This window comes from Enoplosus armatus, chromosome 5, assembly GCF_043641665.1.
Source record: "Enoplosus armatus isolate fEnoArm2 chromosome 5, fEnoArm2.hap1, whole genome shotgun sequence".
In the NCBI taxonomy this organism is placed as follows: Eukaryota; Metazoa; Chordata; class Actinopteri; order Centrarchiformes; family Enoplosidae; genus Enoplosus; species Enoplosus armatus.
Genome location: NC_092184.1, coordinates 27,125,608 through 27,148,107, shown reverse-complemented (window position 1 = coordinate 27,148,107; position 22,500 = coordinate 27,125,608). Strand labels below are relative to the sequence as shown.

At 41.5% G+C, this 22,500-nt stretch overlaps 3 protein-coding genes across 4 annotated transcripts in view; 1 reads left to right on the top strand and 2 right to left on the bottom strand.

The window, feature by feature from the left end:
• eif2a (eukaryotic translation initiation factor 2A) overlaps positions 1-976 on the bottom strand; it is a 9,662-nt gene extending 8,686 nt beyond the window's left edge. For both annotated transcript variants that reach the window (XM_070905796.1, XM_070905795.1), the window contains exon 1: positions 943-976. In XM_070905796.1, the coding sequence (XP_070761897.1) occupies positions 943-970 (28 nt within the window). In that variant the 5' untranslated portion in view covers positions 971-976. The remainder of the gene's footprint in view (positions 1-942) is intronic.
• A 1,087-nt stretch (positions 977-2,063) lies between these two features.
• On the top strand, positions 2,064-5,240 carry LOC139285152 (stress-associated endoplasmic reticulum protein 1). The gene is made up of 3 exons (XM_070905638.1): positions 2,064-2,285; positions 3,195-3,267; positions 4,559-5,240. The coding sequence occupies exons 1-3, from the start codon at positions 2,202-2,204 to the stop codon at positions 4,597-4,599; spliced, it is 198 nt and encodes a 65-aa protein (XP_070761739.1). The 5' UTR covers positions 2,064-2,201; the 3' UTR covers positions 4,600-5,240.
• A 5,296-nt stretch (positions 5,241-10,536) lies between these two features.
• Positions 10,537-16,003, bottom strand: mmp23bb (matrix metallopeptidase 23bb). Its single transcript, XM_070906426.1, has 8 exons — positions 15,881-16,003; positions 13,424-13,530; positions 12,700-12,839; positions 12,456-12,623; positions 12,171-12,335; positions 11,486-11,596; positions 11,169-11,295; positions 10,537-10,729 (listed from the first exon to the last, which is right to left on the bottom strand). The coding sequence occupies exons 1-8, from the start codon at positions 15,926-15,928 to the stop codon at positions 10,537-10,539; spliced, it is 1,059 nt and encodes a 352-aa protein (XP_070762527.1). The 5' UTR covers positions 15,929-16,003.
• Positions 16,004-22,500: the final 6,497 nt, after the last annotated feature.

Here is a 22,500-nt window from a genome sequence, read left to right as displayed (position 1 = left end):
GTTTGTGTTGTTTAATATTATAAAGAGAATAGTCTAAACCTGCTAAGTATGTTTATTAATCATTTATTTCAATCATTTCACTGAAGAAATAAAAAAAACACAAATACCCTATAAGTTCTACAAATCAGAACAGAACAGATTTCATTTATGGAAAGGAGAAACTGGAGCTGATTGAATCAGTGTTAATCAGCGATTGATTAATCGCTGATTAACACTACCGTGAAGGTTACAAAGCAGGACAACATAGTTGTCATCAGTCAGTCAGTCTGCTCTCTAACTATCTCATTCATTATTAGATAGACAGATATCAATAAAGACATCTCTCCATGTTCCCACCACATCGAGTTATACTATCATACAGCCACGGATGTGCGCGAGCTTTACAAGCTCACTCAGAGTTAGCTAACCGACACGTGGGTTTTATTTAAGCTTTAATATCAACACTGCTGCTTACTGAAGTCTTGCAACAAAAATCGTCTGATTTTAAACTGAGTGGTGTAATATCTGTTCTAAGAGAACGGAAGCTTGCGGATGTGATTTCTCTTCCTTTAGAAAAGGCCATATTTCATTGGGAAAACCTCCAGCTCTTCACTTAGTTCGGACAGCGTGATCAAGTTTTAGAAGATGATTTGTTTTATCAGATTACTTCTTGTGAATTTAATTTATGCCGAATAAATCCGAAGATTCTACTGATTTCAAAGATCTGAAGTTTTCTTTTAGAACATAACGTTAAATGTATTTGCCAAAAACAAATGCCCGATTTTAAATAGTGTTTGGCTTAATAATTATTCTACCTAAAAGAACGGAAGATTATCGGCTTCGCTGACATTTGAGAGCCTGATATTTGACTTTCAGCCGGTGGCCGCGATTAGTCAGTAACATGTCGGTGTAAATATTCCAAAAAGACAACAACAAAGTTTAGTGAAAACTGAAATTACCCACCTGCTAACAGCGGGATGGGGGGTGCCATGTTTAAGAGTGCCAGAAGAAGAAAAGCTGCATACCGGAAATACGTAAACGCAAAAGGAGGCGGGTCGCTCAGTGCCACATCAGCATACAATCAGCTCGGTTTTTGAACACGTATTCTAAAAACAAATGTTGGCGTTGAAAAAAAGGTTTCTGAGATAAACTGTGTAGTTTTATCACAAATACGATGCATTGTTCTCAATGAATAAGAAAAAGCTTGTTTTTATAAATGTTTAAAGTTGGTACTGAGAGTGGCAGCTGCGTCAAGTTGTCGGAGAGCAACTGAAGGTGAGGTAACTTCCGTTTTCAAAGTAAAAGCGCGGTGTCTGTGTTTTACAGGGCACGGAACAATAACAAAGTAGTATGACAAATATTAAATACGGAATTTAACTGTACTGTTGTATTAAATCCCATAAATAAAGACTGGTAGCAAAAATATTAAGTCTTAAAGGAAAATGTTAAACTTGTTTAGTGAAAAGATACATGTGAATAAAACATTCACTCATTAAGATCAAGATTTACATTGAAATGAGAGAGAAGATGAGTGAGAACAATAGGAGAGAGACAATACAATGAATACAGTATATGTAACCAAAATACAGCAAGAAAAGACTGCATAGTAACAAATTAATCATGGAAAATGATAACGTATAACTAATTCAATTAATAAATATGTACAAAATAAAATGAAAAATGTTTGTCTGAGACATTATGTGATGTTTGGCAGTACAACATCTATATATAGTTTATATAAACTTACATTGTATATACTTTTGACTTTTAATTTTTACTGGATATACTTTTAAGGAATCTTTGTAATGAGACCATAAAAAAACAACTTTGATATTCGAGGATATTTTGACATTTTAAATGTATATGTGGACTTTGCCTAATTGTCAATCAAATTAATCAAACATATTTTGGAGTGAGACCAGAGCATAAAAAGAACATTATTTACATTAACAAGATTTCAGTGACATCAGAATATCGATGGATTTAATTTTGAAAGAGCGTACAGGAAGTTTAATTTTGACACACAGTTACTTTACGCGGGAGTCGGGAGGCGGGGCTTCAGCTTTTTGATACGTAGACAAGAGAGAGGAGCTCCCAGTCGATCCGCCAGCGGAGGAAACATCACAGAGCAGAAGGAGAAGAATACTGTCCACAAACAAACTTCACCTGAATAACACTCAACTTAACAAGAAGAAGAAGAAGAAGAAGAAAAAGAAGACAAGATGGTGGCCAAACAGAGGATCCGCATGGCGAACGAGAAGCACAGCAAGAACATCACTCAGCGAGGAAACGTGGCCAAGTCAACGGTGAGTTTAACAACAGCTTCACTGTTTCTGAGGAAAACACGACTAAAAACCAACACCAGAGACTCAATGTGGACCTGAGTTAGAAATCCAGGTCAGACTGAGGAGGTTTCTATGATTCTGAACCAGTTAGAAGCCTGAAAAACCAGTCCAGTCCCAGTGACACCCAGTTTACACCGTGGCACAGTCTGGTGAGATAAGGAAGTGCTCTTTAATAAGTTCTCCAAAATGATTTCATGTGTTTCTTGTTTCTTGTATCCCAGATATAATCCTGTAATAATTTACAGGAAACTTTCAATTAATCAATAATCATTAGTATCAATAAAATCAGATTCATTAAACTGGTTCATTAATATGAGGATGGATGATGCAGAGGACACAGTTAACATATGGATCTATGAAGGGATTCTTTTTTTACATTGAATTGATCAATTATTAGTCCACAAATCATCAGAAAACCGTGAAAAATGTCCAAAAAATCTACTTTCGGTTGCTGAAATACTAATTAATAATTGATCTTCCAGTCATTCAATTTAATGTGGTTTAAATACTCGTTAATAACCTGCTACCACATATTAACTGATGGAGACTGAATTTACAGATAAACGAATCGATAAGATCGTTTATCTGCAAGTAAATATTTGTGCCAAAGATGCTTCATATAAATTCTATAAAATAGAATATACAGTAGAATAACATTCAGACATGACACACTTCAAACTACTAACACACGTGAAGAGAAAGTAGAAATGTATATGTATATGTGTATATGTATGTATGTATGTGTGTGTGTATATATATATATATATATATATATATATATATATACATACATATGTACGATTTCTTAACTAGTCTGAATAACTGGTACTGTTGCTGGTGTGTGAACTGTTGATCTGTGTGTGTTTTCAGAGGAACATGGCTGAGGACAAAGGTGTAGGTCCCTGGCTGCTCGCACTCTTTGTCTTTGTCGTCTGTGGATCAGGTGAGTGGTCTTCTTCTTCTTCGTTTTCTTCTTCTTCTTCACCAAACACACCAACACAAAAAAAAAACACTTCCTGTTCATTGCTTGTAGTTAGATGTTTGAAATCTTCCCAATAACATTAAAGAAATTCACTTGTCATTTATATTACAATTACATAACCGTAACCGTATATATATATACTGTATATATATATATATTCAAATATTCCACCAAATCAAACTCTGTTTTGTGTCTACAAACTTCATAATTCTGTATAACTTCATCTGTAGACTCTCAAAGAAAGAAATCAATCTATTTGATTGATTTCCATATTTCCATATTTTTTTGTACTGCCTGTATGGAAAATAAATAAACAATTATATAAAAGAACATGAATCAAAACAGGGAAACTGCAGCTGCTCAGTAACAAACACCAACAAGCAAATTCAGATATAAATATTAATATGTAATATTAATTTGTGACTGTTGCTCCGCCCCCTGCTGATGTCAGAGGAGAGGGGCGGGGCTAAATGTCACTGCTCTCTGCATGTCACTTTGACTCATGACACAAACACAAATCAATAAATAAACACCAGGTGTGTGTTTGAGCATGCTCAGACTTGACAAAGATCAGTTAGTGAACAGAGGTCTCACTCTGTGCTAAAGAGCTGAAACATCAAAGTCCAACAATCATATCTGAGATCTGCTGAGACATCAGCTGTTCGCTTTGATAACAAAACACTTAATTTACATTTTAAAAATGTCCACTTTCTAATATGTCACTATTTATCAAGGCTTTGTAAGCTGTAACCAATGGCATTATTCATGTTAATTATTTATTTATTAGTGATTAATAGATCTGTTACATTAAAAGTTACACTAATGAGAGCTTTTTGGTTGTGAGAAATCCTTGAGCATATAGATCAGTAGTAGCAAATAAATAAATAACAGTAGTAGTAATATAAAAAAGATGAAAATAATTCCAAATAAAGAGGAGATAATGAAGTTATAAATATTTAAATGAAATACATTGAGTGGCGTGTGAAGTGTCTTGTGACTACAGAGAACAGCTTCAAACAGTTACTGCATTTATTAGCTTTATTTTATGCTACCAAATGTTAGCAACCTTTTAAAGATGTCTAAGGATATTTAAAGTTATTTAAAGATATTTAAAGATGTTTTAAAGATATCTAAAGATGTTTAAAGATGTTTAAAGATGTTTAAAGATATCAAATCAAACTGTAAATGAATACAAATAAAATCAGTAGAAAGGAGCTTCTCTTTGACTGTCCATGTGTTTGTATTTTTGCAGCCATTTTCCAGATCATCCAGAGCATCAGGATGGGCATGTAGAGTGATATCACCAGCAGGGGGCGGGGCTACGGCACCAACACCAGCAGACCGCCATGTTCCCACCCTGAACTGAAGCGACCAAAACATTCCTGAACTCTGAGAGACATCTGCAGTCGTTCATGCACAGAAACAACCACACAGCCCCAGCCGACCCCCCACCCCACCGTGTTCATTCTGTTATCTGTGTACATTTCATGTGTCGCTGCCCGCTGACCTTCCCATGGTGTTTCTGCCTGTAAACAAGCCATACATGTGCCTTTCTCTGTTTACCTGTGCTTTGGCCCCGCCCCCACTGATTACACTTTATCAGTACAACACGGGGTGGGCCGGGGGGGTCATAGTCCAACCTGTTCCTGTAAACTGTACCAGTGTTTAATCCCAACCAAAATCAGGCTTAAGGTTTCTTCTTGTTCCCAAACTGATTTTCTGTTTATCTGGAGTCTTTTTCACATTCCAGCTGAATCTCTGCTGATCTGATGTCTGTCCTCTTCCTCCTCCTCCTCCTCAGTGGAAATGAGATGAAATGAGATGAAGGTCTTTTGAATCAGAAGGTTAGGAGGTGCTGACAGGTGTGTCTGCACTGTGTGCAACTTCACCTGAACATTCTTGCTCACTTAATAAAGTTTCATTTTGAAGACGGACGCTGTGTTTGTGTTTCATGTCTGAAGATGAATATGTTTCTTAAAACGTGTTGGTCTTGACCTGTACTGTGTCTTGGACTGGACTATGGACTGGACTCCTGATGCAGTAGCTCTGTTGCTCCACCAGATGGTGCTGTTTGGATAGAATTTGAGTCCTGTGGACACAGAATAGACTTCAGAGATCAATCAGACTCACACCTGTGAGCTGGAGGAGATAACTCAAAGTCCAATCCAGTTTCTGAACTGATCTTCGCTCTGAAAAGAAAACTGATGTATGTAAAAGTAGCTGTGGCTGGATTTCCTGGAAATGCGCTGATTCCTGGAGTGGGTTTGGATGAATTTTCAACTGCCTCTTTGACTTGCACTGATGCAGTCTGACTTCCTGGTCAGCGTTGGACCTACAAAAGTTAAGTCTCCAGGCGTCTGGTCACCTGCCTCGGGTTAATGGCTGTGTGAGTATGTGTTGCTTTGGATGAAGTGAAAAGGCCTGAAAGATGGATCAAGTAATGGACTTTGTTTATGCTCAAATGATTGGTAAAGTGGTATTAATCTAGCATACTTGCTTGATATTGTACTTGCCATGGGTGCCATTAATTGTGGAGCAGTAAAAAGATTAATAATTATCTACTCTGAAATCAACTACGAGGGCCAGAGACCACTGGGCGACGCATGCGTAAAGCCGGAACATTTCTGGATCAAAGAGACAGATGATGGGGGTCTTTAAGACTTTAATTATGTAATATCTTGTCTACAAGAGATTGCACACAGTGACATCAATCAGGTTGTGTAAATGTCTGATTATGTCCAAACTTAAAGGCACACCTCTGACACAATACTGAAAAGCTGGAGACTGTCCTCATCTGATCAGATTCAGGAACTCGAACCTTGGACCCTAGAGTTGTGCACACTATATTTTTCCAAAAGAAAAACATTTTCATTATCAATCTGATGAAATCCCTGACCTCATACAGATGTAGTTTATAAAAATGATATATTCAGGTTGAATCATTCAGATTGAATCTATTTAGATCAGATTTCATGTCACGATGTCTCTCGAGCATCTTGGGCTCAACACTTCCTTCAGGATGATTTAAGTTCCATCTCATATTCAAACTTCACATTGTTTTGAGTTCCTTCTGAAAATGTTCACCTGATGTCGGCGACTTCTTTATTGTAAAATAACTTTATGAAGGTTTGAACTGTGTTGTCCTGTTGTCTCCTTCAGTCTGGACTTGAACCAGACACCATTTGTTGTCCCTGTGTGGACAGAGCTGGTTTGACCCACATCAGTGATACAGACAGAAAACAGCAGATCTGGGTCAGCGGGGGTTAAAACCAGACCAGTCTTTGTTTGCGGGCTTTTGTTTGTGTCTGAACCTGCTCTTTCAAACCAGACAGCCCAGTCTGGTCATGTTTTCATTTTAAATCTAATGCAGCACATTTTGAAATGTGTATTATCTCATTAATCATAAAAAATGTTTTCTTGTTGTTTTTTAATTATTTATATGTCTAATGTACATTTCTAAACATTAGTTATTGTTTCTGTTTGATATTCGTTCATTAAAATACCTAATATTAAATATTAAATATGATTCAATCTGAATCTTTTCACGTGATGTTGATGTTTTGAGATCTGCTCATGTTGCTGTAGTGTTTGTTTTGTTCAAATTGTTTGAACTTTTTTGAAAATTTTTAATATTTAAAACATTTTTTTTTATAATAATATGAAATCAACAGAAGAGTTTAAACCCGGTGAAGTGTTTTATGATGTTTGATTCAGCTTCAAACACAGAAAGGAAATATATTTAAATATATTCAGTCAATATTTTATGGTTTATGATTTTCAAAAGATTTAATATCAACTGATGTGATAAAAGTCAAAATGTCACAAATTACTTTCATCATTTCCTGCAGTAATATTTAAACCACTGAATCAGTTATCAATAAATGGTTGATATGTGTTCATACAAGAATAGCTAACAAATACATTAATTAATAAACTAGAAAAATGACCTCATATCTGCTTACAACATTACAGTGTGTTATAAATCATGCATTAATGGTTTGTACACTTATTAACAGGGGGAGTTAAAGTGTCAGTGATTAATGACAGAGGTGTTTGATTAGTGATCATATTTAAGAATTCAAAATAGAAAATCAGTGTCATCAATGTGATAATCTCCACAATTAGGTAATTTGTGTACAAAAACTTGTACATGCTTTTATCTCTTCTGGGCTTGATTACTGCAACGCACTTTACTCTGGACTCAGCCAGGACTCCCTCCACCGCCTCCAGCTGGTCCAGAGCGCTGCTGCTCGTCTCTCCACTGGGACTGGAAGGCATGATCACATCACCCCTGTGCTTGGCAAACTGTAAACCTAACGTTACTAAGCAACGCTGACATAAACATAAACATCTGGTCTGAGCCTGGAGCAGAGATACCATATAAAGACAACCGTGCCTGTCTGACATCAGATAGACATGGCGGTTGAAAAAACTGAAACGGAGTGTTCGGAGCAGTCTGAAGCTGAGCTTTTGGTTCACAGGGATTACTTTTACATACATTTACCTCATTATTTTTAGTATGAATATCCGACATTGTAACATTATATGTATATATATATATATATATATATATATATATATATATATATATATATATATATATATATATATATATATATATATATGTATATGACAGAAAATAAGGAAAAGACAGACAAATTCATCAGTGGAGGTTAAACAGCTGACAGGATTTAGACAGTTTTTATTTGTATAAACAAAGTGTTTAGTAGTAAAATATATCAGAAAAGACTACAGCTACACACAATGAGTAAAACAACTAAAACACTGGACGGGTGTGTTTCTTTCTGTCTTCTACAGTATGTGCACATGATAAACTGCAGGTCTGTGATGGGACCTGGACTCTGGTCTACATGAAGGACACACGACTGGACTAAAAACAGTGAACTTCTGACTGGAGAGAAAAAGGTTGATTCCAGTAAAAACGAAGTGAGCCTGAACATGAGAAGTTGCTACCTGAATGTTTTCTAATAAAACAAGAGAAACAAAGGTTTGTTATCTGAGTTTAGTGAATCCAGGTATCTAATCACCCTGGAACCTCCTGGAACATGCTAATCAATTCAATTTCAATTCAATGTTGTTTATAAAGAGCCAAATCATAACAGAAGTAGTCTCAGGGGACTTGTCTCTTAATAACATTATAATATTATATACACTCACTATATATGTAGGATCATGTCACACCATGTCATATTGTATCACAGTCAGAGGGAAAGCCATGGAAACACAAATCAGTCCTGGTCACAGATTCACTCCAATCAGCAGATGACAAAGTGTCCAAAGAGTCAAAAAGAGACAAAGAAGGCCGCATAAATCTGACCTCAGATCAGATTCTGAGCAGTTCAGTTTTTCAGACATCAGGTCTGACAGAAGTCTGTTATTAGTGTGGATTTATTAAGATAAGTGGATGTTGTCATCCAAGACGGCTTCTCGTTCATTCCGAGCGCCAAAGTATTTCAGCCGTCGGTTTTTGGGCCCATCGAGCACCACAGTCCTTCTCCAGCAAGTGGTTTGACTTCCTGCCAGATCACATTTACTTTATATTACACTTCTTGTTGAGCTAATGGGTTCTGATAATAACAGAGGTGTGACTTTTGTAATGATTGTCTATGGGAAAGTCTTTTTGGGCCCATGGGCATCACATGACCTGCAATACTGACTGTAACCACTAGTCCAAAGTTACCTCAGAGGCCAGAGCTGTTCCTGGGTGTTCAGGAGTCAAACCTCAATAGTGAGTGTCGCTGGAAATCAGACCGGTTTAAGGTCAAAGGTCACAGGAGGGGTCACATCTTTGTCTCTGCTAAGCATCTAATATATCTCATTAATCTACAGTAATTAAAGTTAGCTAGTGGGGATGTAACAACAGTCTGGTCCTTTCTATAGGCCACAATATGTTGATGCATTGATCCCAAACAAACACAGCTGAGTTTTGTAGAAAATAAACGTATTCGTCATAATTTGTAATATTTGTTTGTCTGCGCTGTTGGTTTATCAACTTTATACATGTTTACTGTTAACATCATTTTTGTGGAGTTTGTCGTGAACTTTAATTTCATTGTGTTGTAGAATGACAAATACATGCACCTTGAAGCTTGAATAGAAATTAAACAATAAAATGTGCTTTCTGGATTCTTTGATCAACCTGATAATATAGTACTGAGAGAAACTGTACTGCATCATGTGATATTAATGTTGGCTCATCATGAAATATTGAATCATGACCTCACACTTTTTGTTGACTAACCTGAAAGTCAAAATGGAGCAAAACAAAGCACTGCCGCCGGCTGTTGTCGCAGTGAAGTGAGTCCATTGTGAATTATGGGAACATGACATTCCACTGGAATTATGGGTACATAAGGTTACCCTGTATGGATACTAGTTTACATCCATCAACCAGCAACCTTGTCAGGAGGGCTATGAGGACGTCACGTCATGCCTGAAGGATTACGGATACCTGACAGTCTACAAGATTATGGGGACATCACGTCACACGACGAGTGACATGACTGGTAGACAACATCATGCTGTGAGGACTATATGATGTTCTACAGGATTACGGTTAGATAATTTCCTACAGGAAGGTAATGAGGGTTTTACAGGTACATGATGTCACGTTGAGATGATTACAGTGACATAACATCATGCCATAAGGATTTCAGAGACATGACATCCTACCAGGACATTACAGGTATATGACATCCCATTCAATTATGGGTACATGACATGGAGCATTATGTGCACATAACGCCCTGCTGAGACGACTGTAGGTGCAGGACATCCTGAGAGAATTGCCAAGATTATGATGTGATGTCCTACCGGGACATTACAGATACATATGGTCATCCTGATATCCTGCAGGGGAATAACGGGTAAATGACGTCCTACAGGATTATGGGTACATGACGTCATGCCTGAAAGATTATGAGGACAAGAGGTCATGCAGAGCTGCCACAAGTTTACCATCTGGTCCCAGAGCTTTGGATGAAACCCTTTCAAAGTCTTTTTCTCTCGATTTATTACAGCAGAAGTTGAATCATGTCCAGCCATGTCCAGGTCCAGACATGTTCAGAACACTGATCTTCTGCACCTCCACAGATCCAGTCATACTCAGTGTTGTTGAGTTTTGTCGCTAAACAAATGTGAAAACCAGTACTTCCCTTCATCCCTTCATTTATTCTTTTGTCCTCCATCCCTCCAACTCTGTCGGTGTCCTCAACTGTTGGACGGCTGTTCTGGTTTCAGTCGGATGGCCCAGGAGTTGGCGGATACAATGTCTCCCTGTCGATGAATTCGGCAGGTGTAAACGCCCTCGTTGAACTCATTGGCGACAATGCGGAGGTCTCGGTCTTTCATGATGATGTAGCCGGGGATGGAGGTCAGGATCTGCTCGCCGTCTTTGTACCAGCTGGAAAGAAAAGGGATGACAAGAAATATTTTTGGTTTAAGGTTGCTGGTTGTTTCCCCATGACCTTCCCCATGTGAGTGTTGTTCCTATCCTTTAAAACGGTCAACATCATAATCTTTCATCCGGAGCTGAAACAATCAATTAGCCGATCAACAGAAAATTTATTTTGATAGTTTCAGCATCTTTAATGAGAATATTGTTGTTGTATAGCTCAGTAAGCTGAATCTCTTTAGGTTTTGGACTTTTGACATCTGAAGATATTGCCTTGGACTCTGGGATGTATTTTGTTATCAGCTTGACATTCACACAATTCATCAATTAATCGAGAAAAGAAGAAAGAGAAAAAGTAATGAATAATAAACATAAAACATAATAATTATTTGCACTCCCACATTGTTCCATTCATTCATTTCACACTCATCATGTTTGATCAGCTGACCTGACTTTGGGCGGTGAGCGGGGGTTTTTGGTTCCACAGCGGAAACCCACCACCTTCCCCCGGGGAACCATCTTGATCTTGACGTTGGCCGGAGGCGGTGTTGGCGTGGTTACCGCTTCCAGAGGCTCTGGAAGACAGGAAATGAGTGTCATACCAGAGACAGTTGGACAAACCTCAGAGAGAGAATCAGGTTTCTGTTTGAACGTCCCAGCTGCAGCAGGGAGATCAAAACCATCAGTGACCCGATTCGACTGTCCAACATCAACCCTGCGTTTAGTTTCTGACTCGTGATGCTGGAGGACGTGATGCCGTCTCACCATAGCAGAGGTCACAGCGCTGAGGACAGTTCTTCTTCATGAAGGTCTTCCTCCGCTCACAGAAGCCGAGTCGAGCCCACGGATCACAGACTCGCTTCTTATCCAGACAACCTGCAAACAAACGGGAACAGCTGTCAGACCAGCAGTGCTGGAACAAGTATTTAGATCCATTACGTTAGTAAAAGTAGCAGTACTACACAGCAGAAATACTCCGCTACTCCGAAGTCCTGCGTTTAAAACTTTACATAAGTAGAAGTATAGAATTTTAACAGAAAAAAGTACTTTAAATATCAAAAGTAAAAATACTCATTAGGAAGCAGTTAAACTGCCGTATCATATATTGTATTATCAGAACATTATTACTAATAATGTGTAAGCAGCATTTTAATGATGCCTTGTTTAATGCCGTTATCTGAGATAACGCGTTCATTTATCTCCATAGGTGACCTGATCCTGATCTGAATATTTCCTCTGACACACAGGCCGTGACTGAAGTTCAGCCTGACGTGTCGATCAGTCCTCGATTTGACTGAATCAGCTCTCTCTGTCATGATGAAGAGCTGCTGATGGATTCACACAGACATGCTCAGCTGAAGTTTTTTTACAGTAAAATGCGGTGAAGATGAGTGAGACCTCCTCCTGGTGCGGACTCTGATCTGTGGTTCTCCCATGAGGTGAACTGTACCGTAGAGTCTCTGGATGCCCCAGATGTCGTCCTGGGCGATGTTCCTCTGGCCGGTGTAGGTGGCGTTGGGATGCATCAGAGCCTGAGGATCTCTGGAGTGCCACAGACCGAGAGCGTGACCGATCTCATGAGCCGCCACCTGGACCAGGTCATTCAACCACACACCTGCAGGGTCACATGACATGAACACCTGACACCTAATAACAATACATTCATTTTAAACTTTTGCTACTGCTTGTACTACAACTTGTACTACTCCCATTACTTAATCTGCAGTACAGTTACCTTGTTTCCAGCTGAACCTGGACTTGCCGAGGATCCAGAACTCGTGGTTGTCAAAGTGGATTTCTCCCCGTGGCGGCAGGAAGGCATGAGCCAGCTCGCCGTTCAGACCGTCGAAACACGGGTGGAGAGGAGACCACCAGCAGTCAGTGTGGTTAAAGGTGTAGAAACCTAACACACACATGTATGAAACCACATCCTTCTCAACGTGACCTGAAATAAACTCCTCCCCTCGTCTCCTACCTACCGATGGTGATGTCAGTGGTGGCGTTGCCGTCGGTAACCTCAGTGAAGGTCAGCGGTGACACGTCGCTCCACTTGGTGAAGGCGATGCTGATGGCCTTCCTGGTGTCCTCGACATTCAGAGTGTTGGGGAACTTTGTGATCCTGAGAGACAGACCGACAGGCAGGCAGACAGGCAGACAGACAGACAGGCAGGCAGACAGACAGACAGACAGACAGGCAGACATGCAGACATGCAGGCAGGCAGACAGACAGGCAGATTCAACAGCAGCAGTCAGTCATCAGAGCTGCTTCCACCTGTTTGACTCAGCTGTTCAATATAAAACAGGTTCAGACATTAACACCATCAGCTGATGATCAGCTGATCTCCCTGAGCACCTCCTGCACACATACTGTAACATCCATCTCCAGACAGAGATGCTGCATGTTGCTGATACTTTTACTTCGGTCAGACTTTAAATGCAGCTGCTGTGAATGCTTCTAACTGAGGGAGTAGGGAGGTCGGGGTCAGGGGTCAGGAACCTGTGAGGATCCTGTAACCCACTAATGGTAGGAAGGTCCTTTTCATGCAAACTACCAGTAGGGGCATCGTCAGTGGTCTCCTGACGAAGACTACATGGGTTGGTCCAAAATACTACAAAAATAAATCATAAGAACATAACTAAAGATAAGTGCTGAATGGAAAATGATAAATAAGAAAAGAGGGGGGGGTCAGGGCTGATCCCCACCTGTACGAGATGTTGTGGTGAGTCCACTTGTGTCCGACAGGGTTGATGGCGTAGCGTTTGTTTCTTGTTCTTCCAAACGTCTCCGTCGCTCTGCTGCTGCCAGAAGTCTGAAAACACAAAACAACAATCAGGATCTTTAACCAATCAGCAGTCTCCGAGCTGAGCGCGGCAGTCTGCTGCAGTTCCTCTGCAGTCCACTAGGTGCTGCTGTGAGGAGGTGCCTCTGGTTCCTGCAGTGATAATGTTGGTGACTCATCAGGACAAAAGATGAACTGTCAGAGAAGATCTGGTTCTTTGATGATTCGTCTACAAGAAGCCTCCGAGGTAGACGTCAACTACCCAGGGTGCATTTCACTAGCAAACATCCAATCACAGAGCTCCATCAACTAAAGATGACGTGTTGAGAAAACTAAAAACAATCTGCAGCTTCAGTTAATTCACTTTTAAATTCTGGTTCGATGGATGCATTCAGTAACCATGGCGACGTGATTTTAATTCATTATAACTCTCGTTCACACCTGGCCTCTTCTCCATGGCAACGGCAGCCGGGGCTCATGGGTAATGTAGTCTTCAGACATGTGACAGGAACACTGTTCTTCCTCTGGTCTGTGTTTCAGTTGACAGACTTTGACAGATGTTCCTTTATAGATGTTTCAGACAGATGTTCCTTTACAGATGTTTCAGAGTCAACAGAGAACTTCAAACAGAGAACAGTCTCAGAGTTTGAGACGTGGCAGCAGACTGATTCAGTACAGATGTGAAACACTTCTTCTTCCATGTGCTCCTCCTCCTCCCTCTCCCTCCTACTCTCTCTCCCTTCTCCTCCTCCTCTCTGTCTCTCTCTCTCTCCCTCCTTCTCCTCCTCCTCCTCTTCCTCTCCCTCCTCTCTCCCTCCTTCTCCTCCTCCTCTCTCTCTCTCCCTCCTCCTCCTCCTCCTCTCTCTCCCTCTTACTCTCTCTCTCTCTCCTCTCTCTCCCTCCTCCTCCTCCTTCTCCCTCTCCCTCCTCCTCTCTCTCCTTTCTCTCCCTCCTCCTCCTCTCTCTTCTTCCTCCTCTCTCTCTCTCTCTCTCTCTCTCTCTCCTCCTCATCCTCTCTCTTCTTCCTCCTCTCTCTCTCCTCCTCCTCTCTCTTCTTCCTCCTCTCCCTCTCTCCCTCCTCCTCTCCCTCCTCCTCCTCTCTTCTCCCTCCTCCCTCTCTCCCTCCTCCTCCTCCTCCTCTCTCTTCTTCCTCCACCCTCTCTCCCTCCTCCTCCCTCTCTCCCTCCTCCTCTCTCTTCCTGCTCCTCCCTCTTACTACTCTCTCTCTCTCCTCCTCCTCCTCTCTCTTCTTCCTCCACCCTCTCTCCCTCCTCCTCCTCCTCTCCCTCCTCCTCCTCTCCCTCCTCCTCCTCTCTTCTCCCTCCTCCCTCTCTCCCTCCTCCTCTCTCTTCTTCCTCCACCCTCTCTCCCTCCTCCTCCCTCTCTCCCTCCTCCTCTCTCTTCCTGCTCCTCCCTCTTACTACTCTCTCTCTCTCCTCCTCCTCCTCTCTCTTCTTCCTCCACCCTCTCTCCCTCCTCCTCTCTCTTCCTGCTCCTCCCTCTTCCTACTCTCTCTCTCTCTCCTCCTCATCCTCTCTCTTCTTCCTACTCTCTCTCTCTCCTCCTCATCCTCTCTCTTCTTCCTCCTCTCGCTCTCTCCTCCTCCTCTCTCTCCTTCCTCCACCTCCTCCCTCTCTCCCTCCTCCTTTCTCTCATCTCCCCCTCCTCCTCTCTCTCCCTCCTCCTCCTCCTCTCAGACATCTGTCACCCACATGTGAACCTCCTCTGTTCCTCCTCCTCCACCAACACAAACTGAAACAGATTTACTCTCAAGCTGTTCTGTTTCGTTCTTCCTGTCTTTAAACTTCATGTTCTGTCTCTGAACATCATCGACACAAGAGGAGACATATTAATTAATAAATGAATGTAATAATAATAATGTAATGTTGCTGATGAAACTGAAACTAAACAGAGAGTTCATGAAAATTAAAGCAGAGCTGTAGCTCCCTCTGACGCCACGGCCTGAATGTTTCCAGGATGATTTTTTGTTTTAAAGCACAAGAACATTAAACTACAGTTTTCAACCAATCAGAGTCCTCGTGGTTCAGACACACACATTAAGACTAAATACAGGGTCAATAAATCAATACATCAGACACTGAGGGGCCCCTGTCCTCTCTACTATTATTTCTAATCACGTCTTTGTTGTAATTTATTGATATAAATGTTTATTTGTACTTCAGTGATTATTTTCATTATTAATTAATTAGCATATTATTACATATTACACAAAATATTCTTTTATTTCCTTGTTGATGTCTTTAAATATCTCGTTTTGTTTATAGAACAGAGAATGAATGACTGAATGATTCATTGATTATCGATCATCTGTTAAACTGTCATTGTTTTATATCAGTTTCATCGATAAACTCTGACTGACCTTCATCATCATCATCATCACCATCAGCAGCAGCGGCAGAGGGTCCATGATGAGAACTGGACTCCACACAGTCCGACATATGACCCGCCCGTCAGTCAATCAATCAATGAGCCTGTGCGCGTGTCATTAGAGAAACCGCGTGTCCGGAGAAAACGTCTGCACGCGCAAAGATCAACGCAGTGATTCCAGGTATCCTCAAATTATTGTGGGTCCAGGAGAAGCGACCCGGAGACGCGTAAAACCAGAAGCGCGTCCAGATCCGAGAAGAGAAAAAAGACCCGATGAGTTCCTCCTATCTCCTGGTCTTTGTTCTGGGATGACCTAGGTGGAACTGGTTCTGGACCCGGTCCCGTCCTGCTCGGCTCTGGGACAAACTGAGGGAACTTCCCGGACAGTGCGCTCGCTGCTGCAGTGGGGCTGATCTGGAGGGGCGGGGTCAGGTGTGTGTGAGTGGTGTCCATTTACACAGAGACTATAAATGTGGAGTTTAACCCTTTTGCTTCAGATTCAGTCTGAAAGTGTTCTCAGAATTTAAAAAAACGTATCAATTATGAATTATTAAAATAAAACATCTAAATTAAATTAATTATTAGCTATTAATTCTTATTTTTTATGATGTATTTAAAGTAATGATTCTTTTCTGCAGTGTCTGAGCTGTTTTTTCTGGATCTAAGCAGCAGATAAACAAACCCAGACCTGGTTCTTGTTGTTGCCTCGGGGGGCCCTGGGGGTTCGGGGCCACAGGTAGGGCCACCCTGAGGGGTTTCCCACCAACAGCAGTCCAGATGTGCAGCGTTTGTCTTGTCTCTCCTCAGAACATCTGTCCAAACAGCCTGCAGAGACGCTGCCACCTACAAACAACTGGGAGACTCTGGGAGACTCTGGAACAGGTCTGACCTCTAACAGGACTGCTGCGTGGTTTCCTTTTCTTCTGCTTTTGTTTTTGCATTATTGTTTTCATTAATGCTTTTGTACATTTACAGTCAGATGTTACATTATAGAGTTCACACTCAGAAATAGTTGGAACAAAACAAAAAGTATCCTGGTGTCGGAGCTAAAACTGAATACAGAAATGAAGGCAGTCTGCGGGGGGGACCGCAGAGTCCACCTGGTGTTTTTGTAGTTAATTCATTATAATTTGAAAATGAGTTTTCTCCCTACAGTTATTGTCTTTGTGCTTAAAACACAGTGAGACATGTGAGAAGTAAAACTCAGAACAACATGGAAACAAGCAAATACATTTCTTTCAGACAGTCAACACCCTCCCAGAACATTTCAGTAGCTTCACCAGCAGGGGGCGCTACTGAGAGCAGAAAACTCAAATTATACTTCTATACAAAATGATGTGGATCATGTGCTCGTCCACCCTGCAGTCTGGGTCCATTCTGGTTTTTAATGCAGGAACAACAGAGCTCCTCTCCTCATCCCTAAACTGAGTTCAGATCTCACAGAACTGACAGAAACATAAAGAAATAAGTTTGAATATTTTAAACTTCTGCGTCTTTGCGTCAGGCTGCACCACCCGACGTATTAGTATGGGTTACCCACTTTAACGCCATCTCTAACATTCACTTTGCATTCTGTCTGAATTCACCTGAATGCTGTGCCAAGGTACGCTGCTACGGAAACTCAGGAATTTCAGCTGCTTGGATCCACTCATCTCACTGGTGAATACAAGTTCACATCACTGCTGATTGGTGCTTTCTCTATCTGGGGAGGTCATCCAAACAGACACTCTCTGCTGGACCTGCAGACTCCATGAAAACCACAAATAGAACCAGTTTCACAGTCCAACAGACACTAAGGAGGCCTCCCTGGCTGGTCTCATTCTGATTATACATGGACGAGATGGCTCGCGGTAATGGGCACCTGCACCTTGTATACCTGCAGTAATCCTAAAATATCCCGAAGGACCACAAGGTCATTAGCCTGATTGGGCAACCACCCAGAGCCCTTACAATAGTAAAGAGTTGGTCCACTGTTCCATGACCAGGACAGAAGCCACATCACTTCTCCTGAAGCTGAGGTTCGAGTTGGCCAGAATCCACTTTTCAAGGAGCCCCTGTTTGCCAGGCTACGGTCACTGACCCTGTCCTCCGCATGACACTGAAGAGGTGCGTCAGCCACGTCAGCACACCAACATCCAGATCCTTCAGCACCTCGGGATGAATCTCTTCCACCCCTGCTGCTTTGCCACTGTAGAACCTTTTGATGACCTACGTGACCTCCACCGGGGAAATAGATAAGGGGTGTCACTGAGGGTGTCAGTCAGGGTCAGGAGTTCCTCAAAGTGCTCCTTCCATCATCTCACAATTAAAGGTCTTCACAGGTCCACTCAATTCTTTTTAACTGTGACCCAACCTGTGACCTGAGTCCAAATCATATTGGACCTAGGTAGGGTCAATTTTATTTCCCACGGGTCTCATTTCAGTGTGTCAAAATACTTGGATCTGTTTGGATCTACCGCATTTTGGATCGGGTCTAATTATACTCCAGTCTATTTGGACTGAGGTCCTCAGGTGTCTTTTGAATTGGGTCTCTTTTTTGAAAATTGATTTGTTTGCATCCCAGTAGGTTTTCCACGGGTCTGCCTCAAATCTAGTCCAAACTTTTGGACCCATGAAAACCTGTAGTCCACATGCACTGCCTCTGATCTCCATGTGACATTGGAAAGGGTTATTGACCAAGACAGCCCAACAATATCCAAAGTCTTCAGCATCTCAGGGTGCGTCTCATGCCTCTTCAATGTCATGTGAGTTTGGAGGAAGTCCCTTAGGACTGGCAGACAGAAGTAGTATCTTGGTGACTAGAAACCAAATGGACCCATGGAGACCTCTAGTCAGATCCTCTTAGAGGTCAACCCAAAGTTTTTTTTCATGGGTTAGGGTTCAAACTCCTTCCGTACCTGAGATTTTGCTTCTACAACCCCAGAAGCTCCAGTTCTTCTGAAAGGCGTCCGTTTTCAACCTGATGGATCTTCTGTTTAACCTGAGAACAGAAAATAACTGTGAATAACTTTGATTATTGATTTATCATTTAAAGCAGCATTAATTTATTTGGTAGCTATATGGGGCAGCAGAATAACCTGGACATATTATCAGCTTATAAAGTAGTTGAGTCAAACATGAGACAAACTGACTACTTCCACATCCAGCAGACACACAGCAACATGACCATCACATTGACAGAGTCAATAATCACTTGTGGCGTTCCTCAGGCTTCTGTTGTTGGTCCTTCACATTTTCAGTTTACATGTCAGTGTTTAACATCGAGTTTTTAATTTATTTGTCCATAAACCATCAGACCTCTGTTCACTCACTAACACACAGGTCCTCCTACCTAAACATGCGCCTTTAAAAACAACGTTACAAAATGACGTATATGAACATTAATCTGACACCTCAACAGTTAAAGTTTTGTTCTTCGACTGGAGAATTAGCTAGAATCAGAATCAGCAATATATGATGTTAACATACAAGTAAACCTGTTTCTGTTGAGAGGGATGATTAATGACTGGGTGATGTAGTAGGTTCCTTTATAAACAGTATGTGGTTATGTACAGTATACACATGTATACACAGCATGTGTCTACACACAGTATATACAGTGTGTTAACATTTATTTTTGACACTGATATATATGGAAACAAGCATTAACACATTTTCTTTGGGCCTTTTTTCTGGAAATTCTGTTAGAATTTGGCTGATTTTTGATGGAAATTTGTCATTTCAAGTGTCCTCTTTCACATCACCCGGCCTTTTCATTCACTGTTAATACATAAATATTGATTAGTGCAGCTTAATAAGTAAGAAGAAGAATAATAGTAAAAACAATAGCTGCGGGAGCTGCTGATGAACATTAATTTCAGAGTTTTTAAAGACTAAACTAATCCGACAATAATAGAAATGAATCATTACTTGCAGTCTCATCAGTGACACTGATACCCCCCCCCCCCCCCCCATTGCTGTGTATTGTTGTGTTGTTTATCAGTCGGTCCACACTCTCGGCCCTCGGTCACCTTCACACTGACAAACTGCCTGCAGAGGCATCTTTCACAGCGAGTCATCATATGGTGCATGTTAAGCAGCCGGCGCTCATTAAAGCTGCATTGTGTTCTGAAAGAGGTTTGAATGTTGGCAGCTGAGCGGCCTGGCAGACTCCCATCATGCACTGCAACAACGCTCTGACCTCACTCTGACTCTCAGCCTCAGATCGATACTGCGACAGAAACCTGAGAGCAGAACTCATCTGAGAGGCTGCTTGTTCAAAACTCATGAAGAAGTTTCACAGCTGATGATGAAGATACCGACTCCTCATCATCATGACATCATTGATCATTTGTCTCCTCAAACACACAGCGTCAGTGCACTGAACACATCCAGACCTGGAACCAACATGGAGACTCCTGTTAAATCAAGAAATAAATAATGCACTGTGAATATCAATGAGCTGCATTTGATTTGATCAGTATTACAGATATATTTGATTAATTTTGACCTTTCATCCACAACAAACAATAGAGAAATAATAAGACAATATCAATCATATCCTTTACATGTTCTCTGACTTTTTATTGGTTCTCAAACTTACTAATCCTCCCGGTCACTTAGATATTCATAAGATATTTCAATATTCAAACACCTGCACCTGTTAAAGGGACAGTCCCACATTTAGTGAAATCCTCCTCTTGAGTCACATGTTCAGATGTTAGCTTAACTTAGCATAAAGACTGGTGGAAACAGCAAGCTTAGTTTAGCATAAAGACTGGAAACAGGGAGAAACAGCTAGCCTGGCTTTGTTTAAAGGTAACACAATCCACAATTCCCAGGGCCCCCAGGGGCCTCCTGGCAGCCGCCCCACCGCCGTGTCGCCCAGAGAGAGGAGCAGAGACGGAGGAGGAGGAGGAGGCGAAGGAGGAGACAGACTTTCAGCCGGAGCTGAAGGATGAGGATTTAATTACACCTCTGTCCATTCATCTGTCCATCACACACACACACACACACACACACGCTGAACAAACACACACACACACGCTGAACAAACACACACACACACACACGCTGAAGACACACACACGCTGAAGACACACCCACACACACACACACGTTGAAGACACACACACGCTGAAGACACACACACACACACACACACGCTGAAGACACACACACACACACACACACGTTGAAGACACACACACGCTGAAGACAAACACACACACACACACACGCTGAAGACACACACACGCTGAAGACACACACACACACACACACACGTTGAACACACACACACGCTGAACACACACACACACGCTGAACACACACACACACAGGTCACTCAGCAGCAGGTTCCCACATCTCAGAAACAGTCACTTCGTCTTGTTTCTACGGTGACGAAAACAAACAACCCACTGTCTGTTTTCACAGGTCGAACGTCGTCATGGTAACCAGTAGCAACCAAAAACTCCAAAATGTCCTCAGGACCGAAACCGTTTTACACGCTGACCCGGTGGACCTGGTCTGATGCTGGACCCTGTTATATTACTGTTCCACAGTCAGTCGGTGGTCGAGTCTACAACGTGAATTACTGCATGTTAAATGTTCTTCTGCAGTTTTGTGTCGCAATAATATTTGTTCTCAAAGTGTTCTGAAGGAGAATATCGTGACACGGTTAAACTAAGATGTTTGAACTTATTCTAATATATATATCATAATTATAACTATTCTAATAATAATAATCATACTACATTTTATTTACTAGCACTTTTCAGGGGACTACTTTGTGGTGTTTTAACTGAGCGCTCTCCCTCAGGCCTCTCCTGCATGGAGAGCTGTTTTCTCTGCCACTCTGCTCTCTTCTAGACTGGTACAGTCTCTACTTCCCACAGCAGCAGGTTTCATGTTGTTTTCCAGTTTCATTCATGGTTACTGTGACCAGACATCCTGGTTTGTCTGGGATTGTCCCAGTTGGGTGTCCCGAGTCCCAACAAATATCTGTAAAACACTAAATTGTCCCAGTTTTCAATTAAAATAATTATAACATTGAACTTGTTTTCAGCGCTGACATAGATGTTTATCATTATCACCTAAACCATCATAAAAACATGACGTGTCTGAAGTCAACACTGATTTGTTTGTGTCAATCAATCAATGTGTCGTTGTCAAGGCTGTTGCTAGGCTGAGTAATATGATGCTTGCAGCTCTTTCTGTCAGTATGCTAATGTTAGCTGTCTGAAAGCCAGAGCTCCAGGAGGGTTAGCCTGCTCCTTCCTTCGTGAAGAGCTGTTGATAGGTGCTCTGGGCAGGTGTGCCCGGTCCTGATGAAAACGCCTATGGTGTGTACATAACTGCATTCATGAGCGTGTGCATGTGCGTGAACATGCAGCAGTACACTTTTAAAAATATGGTCACCCGACTGGTGAATATCAAGTATTATAACGTGTCTGTGTGCATGTGAGGTCCTGGTCTGGACTGGTTATTGATTCCTCATGAGATGGGTGTGTGTTTGTGTTTGTGGGTACCGGACGGACCCAGTGGGGCATGGGCGACGGAGGACATCCCCCTTAGAAGCTCAGAGGTGAAAGTTCAGTTTGTTAAGTTTTCTGATTTTATTATAGTTCTTTT